This window comes from Pelodiscus sinensis, chromosome 3 (assembly GCF_052426305.1).
Source record: "Pelodiscus sinensis isolate ZL-2025 chromosome 3, ASM5242630v1, whole genome shotgun sequence".
Lineage (NCBI taxonomy): Eukaryota > Metazoa > Chordata > Testudines > Trionychidae > Pelodiscus > Pelodiscus sinensis.
The window spans coordinates 178,448,831-178,461,787 of NC_143054.1; the positions used below are offsets into that span (position 1 = coordinate 178,448,831).

The following is a 12,957-nucleotide window of genomic DNA, read 5'->3' on the forward strand; positions in this document are numbered from 1 at the left end:
CCAGTTCAATAATCTCTATGATCCAGTGGTCTGAAACAATGGCTCACCAGTCTAGAGATCAAAAACTCCTTAAAGAATGGAAAAAAGGGGAAGAAAAACAAGGATTATGGCACTCAGACTAGTTCAGTGGTTATTAGAGAATCCTCAGATTTACTGACCAAACATGGCCCGCACCAGCAGGTCAGTTTACTAAGGTCTAGATCATTGTCTCCAAAGGCAGGGACAGAATGACTTCTCTAACTGAATAGGACTTTGCTGGTAGCCAGCTCTTGAAGAGCACTTCTGAAAGTGTCTGTTATGCAATCTAACTGAAAATTGCCCCTGGAAGACAGGATAACTCAAGCCTTACATCCTACTCAAGGACGTTGTGTTCTTTTTTCCCCAAAATTGCAGTATTCAGCAAAGTACTTAAACACACACAAATCCATTTATATCCAGCAAAATGCTTAAGGAAAGGTATAATGTGAAATGAGATAATCATGGTGAATGGGGATGCATCTAAACTTGTGCTTACTTACCTTGCTAAATCAAAGCTCAAGACTGTACCTGTCTTGGAGCTGAAGTCATCTGTGTCTTCAAAGGTGAGGAAGAAAACTAGTAGGAGTTTGGATAGGATTGTGTCTGAGATATCTCATAAACCTCCAAGGGAATGTTTGGAAATAGTCTGGTCTTTTTTAAACAACTCTAGAAATTCCTGTTTCTTAACTCAGGAATGAAAAATTTTATCGGTCCATAATTGCCACCATTCATAACATCAGGGAAGCTGAAGAACAAACCTTTATTCCAAACATGACCAATCATTTTGATTCAATGACATCTTCCCATTTCTGGCTTTCTCACTTGCAACAGAAATCACAAGTGAGAACATTATGGGACACCAGTAAAATAAACCAAATCCCTCCTTGTGAATTGGTATGAATGAACCATGTTTCCTTGAGGCAAAAATACCAAAGGCCAGAATGGTTCCAGACCTTTTTAGCTAGCTTCAGAAACATTCATTAATTGGGAGGATTATTTTTCCTTTCTCTTGGACTTCCAGGGAGCCCCAAAATTTAAGTGGTAACTTCTTGGCTAAAAGGATATTGTAGGAACACATTTTTGATAGCCCAAAACATGTTTAAACCACAGCCAGTGGCTGGAATACAGTTGTTATGCTTATTGCTGAAAGCAGCAGAAAGGAGGCTTTTCTGAAATCTTAGCACAGCTAACACACCAGGAGGAGAGGGTTAAAAATGAGTGATCTCAAGGAGTAAACAGGACCCTATGTCCTCCTGACGTGTTGTTTTTCTGAAGCAAGCCGTTTTACAAGAAGGAAAGATTGGAAATAGTTAACTATTGCTATACCAACTTGTTAACTGATGGAAAGTTTTCCCTACCTGACTGATGGACAATTGGCTACATGACAGGCTCGAAATCTCCACACTTAATTTAGCTTCTGTTCAGCAATTTTGTTGTTGAGCAAGCTATGTATTACTAAGAAGTTGGATATAAAATGAGGAAGAAATCTGAGCTCTATGGACAGTTGAATGCTTGGACACCTCTCAAGTTCCCTTTACAGATGGCCAGCTGGCCATTAGATGTTTGCAGTTATCCGCTTGAGACCGTCTCAAAATCTTGGATAAATATTAATCTGGGATTTCTTTGGGAGTTTTACTAACCTGATGCTGACATATATAAGTGCTTGAGACTTATATAAAGTAAAGTGGATCTTTAAGTGTAACCACTCTTGTATTGTCCTGTTTGTACCAGTTTGGACCAATCCTGTAAGTTTGGATGGCCTTACCTCCATTGACTTATTTCCTGAGACCACCTCACACAAAATTATCAAGAACTTTGGGGGTTGAAAGAACCTTGGGTATCAATATCAGGAGTCACAGACATTCATCCCACCAAAACTAGATCCTAGCATCAACTGGAGAAATTGAAGCAGGCAAGACAGCTTCTCTTAGATAATGAGGTAGAGGAAAGAAACCTCTGAAAAGCATCCCACCACTTTCTCCACTTCATAAGGAGCGCTTTGACAGCAGTTCTCACTGAAGACAATTACTGGGCAGTGAGAGAAAAATAAACTACTTTAGGGCATGACTGCACACAGGAGCTCTTAACTTTTCCTTCCTAGTGTGGTCATCAGGGAAGAAGCAGAAGCCACTTACAAATTGTTATGCTTGTATTTATTTCTTTTAGAATTATACCAGAAGTGGATGTTTCCCTTTACTGGGGATGCACAGCCAAAGTTAAGCACACGGACTGTCATCTGAGCAGCTGTACGAATGCTGTTTTTCCCCACTGAATCCGAATGCCCCTTAGCTCCTATTTAACATATAATTTCACATTACATTCTGTAGCCTTTCTGATCCCTTTTTTTCCCTAAAAAAACCCCTAAATTTTGGACCTGAAAATTAAGGGCTTTTCTATATGAACCTTTTACTTGCAGTATGAATTTTCCGCAAACTAGCTTACCACAGATTGTCTTTATCAACGCCACTGACATTCAGACTCAGAAATAATTATTTCAAAGTACATCTACAAACTATTAATCCACGTCAGCAGAGTCCGCATGGACAAGTAGTCTGTGGCAAGCTACTGCAGGGTAGACTGGCACTCACAGCTTGCCACAAACTAATTGCTTGTATACACAAACTATTATATAACAGTTTCTCTTTAAAAGGATTTAAAAGGGCCTTGCAAAGACATACATTGTAAACACAATATTAAATCTGTGAACAATATTGCACAGCCCTGAAGTTAAAATAACTTTTTAACTAACCTCTGTTGAGCTTATCTTGTTGCTTTCTGCTAAAAACTGCTGCAAAGAAACAACCTCACTTCCAGGAGAACCAGATTTGATCTTCTGCTTTCCTTGATTATCCCCTGTTTCGGGCATTTTTTGCTGGCTCATCGGACTCAACTTGGTGTGACTTTTCAGATACTGGATGGGACTGCTGCTGCTGCTAGACCAAGTCTCATGTTCATGAAGCAGACTAAATTCTCCACTGCTGTGACTCTGTGGCCTGCTTTGGTTGTTAACTCCACCTGCTTTTGGGGTAAGCAGTATTAAATGTTCTATAATAAAAATTATATGAAAATAATTATTTGAACAGACATTCTGAACAATATCTTGAGGATTATCAGATGTTTTTAAAAATGCTGAAAACTCCAATTGTCCTATGTTACTCAGATCAAATATTGCATTCTGAAATCATGTTGTCTTATCTGTTACAACCTTCACTTGAAATTTGTACATTTATTTCCATAGTACTCCTGTTAAACATTTTTCTTAACTAACAACTTATGCTACTGAGAACTATTTACAAACAATAACTAAGACACACTAGCGAATTGCTTGCACAACACAAGAAAAGAAAGTTCCAGCGACTGTCACTGGTGATATGAAGGAACTGAGCAGGTAGTGGGATGGCAGGGCCCTATACAACCTCCATAACGATGCCACTCCAAAGGGCTCCACAGCTTACCTGACAGGTACCATTAGGGGAAAAATCTTCTGACAAATGTGCATGTGGTGCACACACACACACACCTACTTGGAGCTCACATGAGAAATCACTCAAAGAGGTAGTATTTCTTTGCATAACACACAGTCGGCCTGTGGAATTCTTTGCCAGAGGATGAAGTGAAGGCAAAGACTGTACAAGGGTTCAAAAAAGAACACGATAATCCATACAGGATAAAGCCATCAATGGCTATTAGCCAGGATGGGCAGTGATAATGTCCTCAGCCTCTGTTTTTCAGAAGGTGGAAATGGGCACCAGGGAATGGATCACTTGATTTCTTCTTCCGTTCAGTCCCTCTGAAGCACCTGGCATTTGACTGTTGGATGACATCATACGGGGCTAGCTGGACCATTGCTCTGACCCAATATGGCCAGTCTTATGTATGTTCTATCTTAGATTTATTTTAAAAGTTTCATCTTCATATATTGTAACTGCTCCTATTTTAATAGTTACTGAATGCATTTGAAGGACTACTGTATTTATAATCTTCCCTAATTTGAAAAATGAAGTCAATAAAGTGTTAAAAGAAAAACATGACATGCTTTTTTTTTTAAAAACCAGAAAGACCATCTTACAAACCAAATCATAGAAATGAAGCACAAATTCACCTATGCCATACCTTTGACTTCATGAAGTGAAGCATTGTTATTGCTGTTGCTAGTGGATGTTCGGCCACTATCAAGGCTGGCTGGTCTGGAAGCTTAAAGAAAAACCAGGAGACAGAATGATTAACAAAATTTTAATCAGATGACACTGAATCTTTACATTCTATTCACAAAATGCTCTTGGCACAAAAATTGATGCACTATTTCACAGGGTAAGCATGCCCACTGTCAACAAAGTGTTGTTTCCTATAGATCAGAAAGCTAAGAGATTTCCAGGTAGTTCAAGAAGACAGTTCGGTAAAGGGCACTACAGGAACATTAAGATACTTGGGAAAGGAAAACAGAAATAGATTGCATATGTTTAGAATTGAAACAGATTTATTAGTGGAAAACTAGGATTTTATAGAACACACTGGCATGCAGAAACTTGTTTATGATTTGGTCACTTGACAAGGAACCCTGCAGCCAATAGAAATGCCACAATCAGGAGAAGTAAGAGTATCTCTATACTTAATGTTCTGTGATCCTTCCCAATACAAGGGAAATAATTTCACTGTTAATATTTTCCAGAATATTAAATAATATTTTATTTCAGTTTTGTTTATATTCACTTTAAAATGTTTTTAGTAAAACAATAGTTTCAGTTTTAGTTCTTGTGCTTCCATTTTAGCTTTTTCACTCTGGATTTTTACTTGATGAAGACTTATTTTATACTATGAAATATACAAAACTTTACTTTAAAAATCAAGAAATTAATCACTGAAATCTACAGAGTTCTTTTAATGCAAGTCAAAATTTTTCTTCTTTCACAATTAAACCCAAATCTATTTAAAATTGGGCAAAAAGAATTTGTATGCTGTTCAGGTACATTTCATAGATACCACCTACTAAAAATACATGACAGAGAGTGGAAATATTCTATAAAGAAAGAAAAAGCCCTATGTTTGAAGAAATGGTAAATTTATTCTCGTCTTATGCAAATTACAGAAAACGTTTACTTGCAATGCTGTAATTCACTGTGTGTGCAAACTTTGTTAGCATTCACATAATATATTCTTAATTTATTGTTTAATTAAAGTTTACAGCTTACCATGAACTCTTGATCCTGTACTAGAATCATCACTAATACCATGTGGACTTACATCTTCAAAGGATGTAGTATCTATATTTAAAAACATAAAACAAAAGATAAAATACAATTTCACTGAAAAAATGTAATTTAAACATTTCTCTTCTGTAAAATGTAATGAAATAATTATTTTAATTATAGTCCATCTTCGCTTATGTAGCCTTTCTGTAGGAAAAAACCTCTAAGTTAGGTATTTTACAGTTAAAGCTATTAAACCCATTCATTTACTTCTTAGTACTGTAATTCAATTATTCAGGTTGTTTGCAACAGAAAAATGTGAAATACGAAGGAGTAAAACCATATTTATATAAAATTGTTGTTACCAATATAATCACATGACAGTTCAAAAAGCTCCTACCTATACCTTTATTATTTAGCAATTGCTTGGATCTGATGCCTGAAGAAGAGTTGACAGTTGCAAAGTTGATAGCTGTAGTAGAGAAGGCCATAGCTCCCAATTCTTTTTTCCTTTTACCGGTAGGTATATCATCGGGGCCCTCCAGATGCTCAGAACTACCTGTCCATTGTCCTCCTGCTAGGACCATGGACTGCACCAGGTCATTCATGGCTGGGATGCAAATGAAAGCAAATGAATCAGCATGGTTCAATGTATTTTTTAAATTTGTATTTTGTATCATAAAAAATTCAACATTTGTCTAAGCATAAAGGGATATTGAATACTGGAAGCTACAAACACAAGATCATCAATGTTATGACATGCAAACAGCTCAATGAATGAACATTATTACAGGCCAAAAACTTCTTTCAGTTTAGATATGATTGTTTAATTGATTTTATTAAATACAAGTGCCATGCTTGTGCTGTAATGATATGTGTTAGAAGCTTTGATATGTTGTTTTGCAAAGACAAATGGAATGAATAAGGGTAAGACGGGCAGAGGTAATAACACAACATGAACATTGGCAATGGTTGGGGGTCCTTGTTCAGTGCAGGTTACTGCAGGAATACTATATTTTGCATTATAGTAGATAGAAGGATCTGAAAGAGATGGCATCCTATGATATATTCCTTTGCTTCACAACACTATAGAGGTACCCCCCCCTTTTTAAAGAGCATTTTAGTAAAAAGAAATGACACATTTGAAAAGAGTAACAGACCACTTTATATCCTTGCACTATTTTTTCTATTGATTCTTTCAACCAAAAATGTAAGCTAATCGTGATTTATAAAAATGCTTTCTAAAAGTGGAATTTAAAATTATTCAAATTTATAGTGTGCGCTGTATATTTACATACACATGCATGCACAATGTGTATATATAATAAATATGTATGCAAATATATAAAATGTAATTACAATAAGTTGAGAATACATATACATATATTATTCAGTGCCAAGGTTTTAAAAAAAATTCTTCCAGCTCCTTGTATTATAGCAGGACTTGCACATTGCAAAATAGTAAAAACCAGCGCAGTCCAGGGAAAGGTTAGTGAAAAATTAGTAATGAAAGCCAGTGTAGCCATTTAAAAGAAGCTGAACTGTCAAAATCTTACACATGGAGCGACGGTAGAAGGCCTTCATTTTGTCTTTTTCCTTCGGTCTGTTCCTCAAAAAGGGCAGTCTTTTCAGTGCAACCACTTTTATGTCATAGCATGAGGAAAAACGGAAACGGAAATGAAAGAAAAAAGGGAGAAGAACAGATGGAAGTTAAATGTTGAAACTAAGGATAGAAATGAATGTTCGAGTTTCAGCTATGTATGCTATCCTAAAAAAACTATTCTTCTCATGCTGCTGAGTGATAATGAAATATGAAAACTACACTATGAAATCTTCAATATACTCGGAAAAGCACTGAAGACAATGGTGAGGAATGTAATATACTCTGAAAGTTCAGAACAGCCAAGTTCATGAACAAACAAAAGGAACTTCTTTGCAGATATTTATATAAATAGGTAGACTTTTTTCTAAGAAAGCAGAAAATAGATTTATTTTCAAAAGGGCTTAAAATTTGGTCACTTTATGACTATAATAAAACATCCACTTTTCCTCTTTCAAAAAGAATTTGAATCTTTATTGCCTACCTTTATGCGTCTTTTCTAATTTGCTTGTCTCTTGTACTTTTCAGTCAATTTAAATTATTGTAAGTTTTCATTCATTATATATTGTGCTTATAAATAATTAAGTAACTCTCTGTTTCTGTACATTTTCTTTCTATGGACCATCTGTTCAAGGGACTATGTGAATGGAGTGCAAAAAACTGAAATAATAATTTACAAGTTTGTTGCAAAGTTGCAGTGATTGCTCAGATTTCCTTGCTGTGATGGTATCCTACCAAATAGCTACTGAAAAAAAGGACCAAATAAAAGATTACCACCTCCCACCTGACCACCACAAAAAAGCAAACAAAATAAATTAAACAAAAATGGGGGTGTGGTTATGACACTTTGGGAGGAGTCAGAAAAATAATATAATCCATGTAACATCTGCAAAAAGAACATTAAAATTACATCAATTATTACATTTAGAAAAAAGTCACAAGTTATTCCCATCCATTGGCTGGAGTGAAGTGCAGTAGTAACTTGTTAATACTGGACATCTTAATGAAGCATCATATAAATGCGTCAGCAAATTGCCAAACATACAGGTTCCATATGCAAACAATGGAGGTGCAAAGGCATCATCTCTGACAGAAAGGAGCTCAGAAGTAATAGATTTCTCACAAATGCCAAGGCCCCTGCTTCCTTTGCTACCCACCATCCTGATCTGCAGGTTTTACTCTGCCTTATTTACCTCAATTTGATGAATCAATAGTATGCTATATAGCAATTTAATATGCATGCACATGGACCTTTCTGTATTCTAGACACTTCTGTTCCTTTGGTATATATCTGCACAAAAGGGGAAATATATTCTATAGTTTGTAATATTTTTTAGTTTGAAGAATAATGGTTCAGTAGAACAAAATCAAAATGTTTAATTTCTGGTATCTCTATTATGCAATACTTTGAATAATACTCTATTATAAGAACTATTTCATGTTAGAATTAATACAGCCATGCATATAATCAAGAAATGGTACCAGACCAAATAAATGCTAGCTAGCCATAATAATGGTGTCAAAATACAAAAATTACTAGCCTGTCAAAAAAATTCACTGATCCCAAGTAAACAGGCAAACAGAAGTTTGCAAGGCCAGATTAGCAAATGTTACAAATAGTATAACTTCAACTACTTAAATTGACATTGATAAATAATTTTTTATCTGTTAAAACATTCCTTTTATTAGAACATAAGAACATATTACTTTGTGTTAATAAAAGTCAAATAGTTTCTGGCCTCACACAAGAGTGCTAGTTGGAAGAGGATGTAAGGATCCCCTTCCACTCACATACAACAGTCATCAATAACACCGGAGGATGTCAAGAGGTAGAGATATCCTTTCCAAAGGAGGAATAGCAGACTGGAAATGATCACTGTTTTTTCTCCATCTTTTCAATTTAGTCAGCACAGAGGGAAGTGTACAGTGCACCACACTGAAATGTGATAGAGCTCCTGTTGCAGGCTGTGCACTCCATGAGACCTGGGAGGATGTATGTTTGATTGAGCTAGATTTCCTCCAGAGACTCCTGCTACAACATGGCTCCATCAATTTGCACTAAAATATTACTGTAAAAGCAAAAGCTATACATTCTACAACTTCCATGACACATGATTGAATCTGGCATAGTCTCCTATGTATAACTCGATATTTTTCAAGGACTAATCTGTGGACCAGTGCTGGTCCCTGGTATAAAAAAGGTTGAGAAACTGCAAAATGATCAACATGCAAAGTATATTAATAGGTTTAAAGTGTAATGGTATGTAGATCACAAAGCCCTAATGTAAGCCTACTGTTTATGCCTTTGGGTGGGGAAAAGTGGGGAGACATAAAGGGAATATTCACCAGTCAATATAAGTTTCTCTCACATAGGAGAAAAGTACACTTAATACATGTTAACCTTTAGATTGCTGATATACTGTTAGATACACAAATATAAAATAAGCTTTTCTAACCTTTCAGCTCAATAAACAGAGCTATTTTCAATAATCAGGAGGGAATGAGCTGAAAGCAATGTGAAAATGGACACTGATTAGCTACAAATAGTTGAGTGATCATAAAAGCTTCCATAAAGAATGCATACATGTTGTCCATCTTGCAATGTAAAAGGATACAGTTTTATTTTGCTGTCTGCCAAAAGAATTCATGCACCACTGTGAAGCTTATTTCTTCCTTTTCTGACAAATAAAGTATAAATACCATATGTACTTGAACATAAGCCCATTCGTTTACAGGCTAACCCCCCAAACTTAGAGAAAAAATGGTAAAAAGCCACTGACCCATTTATAAGCTGACTCCAGAATACAGACTTCCAGTCCCAGCTCATCAGCATCAGTGCAGCTGAGGGACATGCAGGCTGCAGGCACGAAGCCTCTCACTGTTCCCAGCCAATGGGAGCTGAGAAGCTACGTACCTGCAGCCACCATTAGGATTGCAGTGGCAGGCAGGCAGGGCAGAACCCCTTCATAAGCCAAACCCCCACTCTTCATAGTGGATTCTTCCCCCTCCCCCCAAAAAAGTCAGCTTAGAACGAGTATATACAGAAACTAGTTTTAGCACTAGTGATTGCGAAATGAGGAACACAATGTGACTCATAAGTACTTCATTACATTCACATCTTACACACTATTGTAATATTTAGGGCCCTACTGAATTCATGGCCATGAACAAAAAAACCCCCACATAATGGACTGTGAAATCTGGTCTTTCATGTGCTTCCATCCTATGCTGTATAATCACTCCTGAGTGCATTCTGCACCACAACATTAAATATTCAGCATGTAATATTTTAAAGTTCTGCAAAATTCTGCAAACTGTATTTGTCAAATAAAAGTGGAGGTTCCAGCATGGCATTGAGGAGTACAGACCACTGACTGCACAGAGGTGGGAGATCACTGTGCAGTTCCCCCCATTTGCAGGACATAGTCTCAGCGGGGAAGATTGGACTTCTCCCAGAAACATCCCAGGGCCCTGCCCCTCTGTACCAGGTGCACGTGGTATTGACAGGTAGGCCCAGTACACCAGGATCCAATTGTGGAGGGACTTAGTGTGAGGAGATCCAGGTGTGGGTTGATAGGGTTCTGTGTGGTGCAATCTGCGTGCAGGTTGCTCAGTTTGGGATCCAGTGCAAATGGAGGGATCAGGATGTACAAAAGTTTGTTGGGGAGTTCGGGTGCAACAGTAACTTTTCTGGGGGTGGGTTCCAGGTAAAGGTGATTGGATCTTAGCGGGCTGGGATCTGAGTGGGGGGAAGCGGGGAGATAGCGCTAAGCAGGAGATCTGAGTATGGGGGATTCAGTGGGAGGGTTGAGATGCTGGGTCAGTGGGGTGGGGATCCTAGTGCAGCTGGCTGAGGCTTGGTGGGGTGGGAATCAGGGTACCAGTAGTTTGTCAGGATGATCCAAATGCAAGAGCAACAAAGCTGGGGGGGGGGGGGGGAGGGAAGGTTCTGTATGTGGGGGGCTAAGGCTCTGTGGGAGGATCTAAGGATAAGGTGGTCGGATGGACAGGGATAGGATGGATGGGAGAGCTGCTTCCAATACAGTGATCTTTCCTCCTGCAGCTGAGGAGTGATGGGTAAAGGAAGTAGGGGAAGGGAAGTGAGGAGAATTTCTTTCAGATTGCAGAGAAATTTGAAGGCAGGTCTGACATTTCTGGATGCCGTGCAGGGGAAAAGGAAATCTCATCCCATCCAGCCCAGCTGGGACTAGCAGCTGAGCCTTGTGCAGGGTAGGAGCCACCTGCCAAGTCTTTCCTCCTGCCTTTCAGGGATTTCTCTCTCTGCAAGCTGTTCTGGGTAGCTTAAACGTAGTGCAGAGAAGGGTCACATGAGAGCTCTTGTGTCTTCCCTTTGCTTCCCAGTCAGAAAATTATTTTTCTGTGGGGAAGCAAAAAAATCGCAGTGGGACATGAGTTCTGCACATGCCCAGTGGCACAGAATTCCTGGTGCAGAAGGGAGTTGCAGGATGGTCCCAAGGTTATTTTAGGGAGCTTGAAGTATTGCTACCCTTACTTCTGTGCTACCTTCAGACATGAGTGGCCAGAGGGCAACAGCTATTGGTCACGTGCCGGGCTCTGAATGCAGCACTCTACAAGCAGCAGTTCAGAAGTAAGGATGGCAATACCATACTCTGCCAAACTTCTGTGCTGCTGCTGGTGATGGCTCTGCCTTCAGAGCTGGGATCCCAGCCAATAGCTGCCACTCTCTAGCTGCCCAGCTCTAAAGGCACCGGTGCTGCAAGGAGCAGCACAAAAGTAAGGGTAGCAGTACTGTAACACCTGTGACTCCTACCCCCACAACTCCTTTTTGGGTCAGGACTCCTACAATTATACCACCATGAAATTTCAGATTTAAATAGCTGAAATCATGAAAGAGGAGGTTACTCACCTATGCAGTAACTGACATTCTTCGAGATGAGTGTCCCTGTGGGTGCTCCACTCAGGTCAAGGTGCGTCCCAGAGCCTTTGATCAGAGATTTTCTCAGTGGCGCCCCCCCCCCCCCGTGTGCTTTGCCTGTCTGATGAGTTGTCACAGCATGTGTATGGTCTGGCTTCCTCAGTTCCTTCTCTACAATGGACAGGTGCCATATCTGAAGTAGAGGTGAGGAGGGCGGGTAGTGGAGCATCCACGGGGACACTCATCTCAAAGAACATCAGTTACTGCATAGGTGAGTAACTTCCACTTCTCCTTTGAGAGATGTCCCTTTGGGTGCGCCATTCAGGTGACTGTAAACAGTATCCCTTAGGAAGATAGGGGCTTTGGATCAGGTTGGAAGGCTGTGGACAAAACAACTCTTCCCAAGCTAGTGTCAGCTGCAGTGTCCTATAAGAGGGCATAGTGTTGTGCAAACATGAGATTTGATGGCCATGTGTCTGCCTTGCATATGTTGCCAAGGGGAACACTATGTAGGAAGGCTGTAGACATGAGATGGAACGTGTAGAATGCACTCGGATGGAGTGGATTCAGGAGGCTGGACTTTTTGAGCTGGTAGCACAAATATATGCAGTCAGCTATCTATTTAAATAATCTCTGCTTGGAGATGGCATTTCCCTGAGATTGTGGCACAGTGGAGACAAAGAGCTTAGAAGTCGTTCTGAATGGTTTAGTTCCATTTAGATAGACTGATAGTGCCCTGCGCAAGTCTAATGTGTGCATGGCAGACTCGAAACCATTGGCGCGTGGTTTCAGGAAGAATCAAGGAGTTGATAGAGGAGGTATCTGAACCCTTAGTTATCATCTCTGAAAAATCATGGAAGTTGGGAGAGATGCCAGAAGACTGCAAAAGGGCACATATAGTGCCCATCTATAAAAAGGGAAATAAGAACAACCCAGGAAACTACAGACCAGTAAGTTTAATTTCTGTGCCTGGAAAGATAATGGAGCAAGTAATTAAGGAATTCATCTGCAAACATCTGAAAAATAATAAGGTGACAGGTAACAGCAAGCATGGATTTGTAAAGAACAAATCATGTCAAACCAATCTGATATCTTTCTTTGATAAGATAACAAATCTGTGGATAAGGTTATCTGTGGCTGGATAAGTGTTCTCAGAGAGTAATGGTTCACAATCATGCTGGGAAGGCATAACAAGTGGGGTTTCACAGGGGTCTGTTTTGGGATCAGTTCTGTTCAATATCTTCATCAACAATTTA

The 12,957-nt window shown here is 39.0% G+C and overlaps 1 protein-coding gene across 11 annotated transcripts in view; it reads right to left on the reverse strand.

Annotated features, from left to right (window-relative positions):
- Nucleotides 1-12,957, reverse strand: part of CCDC88A (coiled-coil and HOOK domain protein 88A) — a 248,572-nt gene that overhangs the window by 11,730 nt on the left and 223,885 nt on the right. For 4 of the 11 annotated variants that reach the window (XM_014573124.4, XM_014573125.4, XM_014573116.4 and 1 more), the window contains 5 exons: nt 6,761-6,844; nt 5,605-5,814; nt 5,208-5,279; nt 4,132-4,212; nt 2,768-3,063 (listed from right to left, as the gene is read on the reverse strand). In XM_014573124.4, the coding sequence (XP_014428610.1) occupies nt 2,768-3,063; nt 4,132-4,212; nt 5,208-5,279; nt 5,605-5,814; nt 6,761-6,844 (743 nt within the window). The remainder of the gene's footprint in view (nt 1-2,767; nt 3,064-4,131; nt 4,213-5,207; nt 5,280-5,604; nt 5,815-6,760; nt 6,845-12,957) is intronic. The other 7 variants (XM_014573126.4, XM_014573120.4, XM_014573119.4 and 4 more) reach the window with 6 other exon arrangements.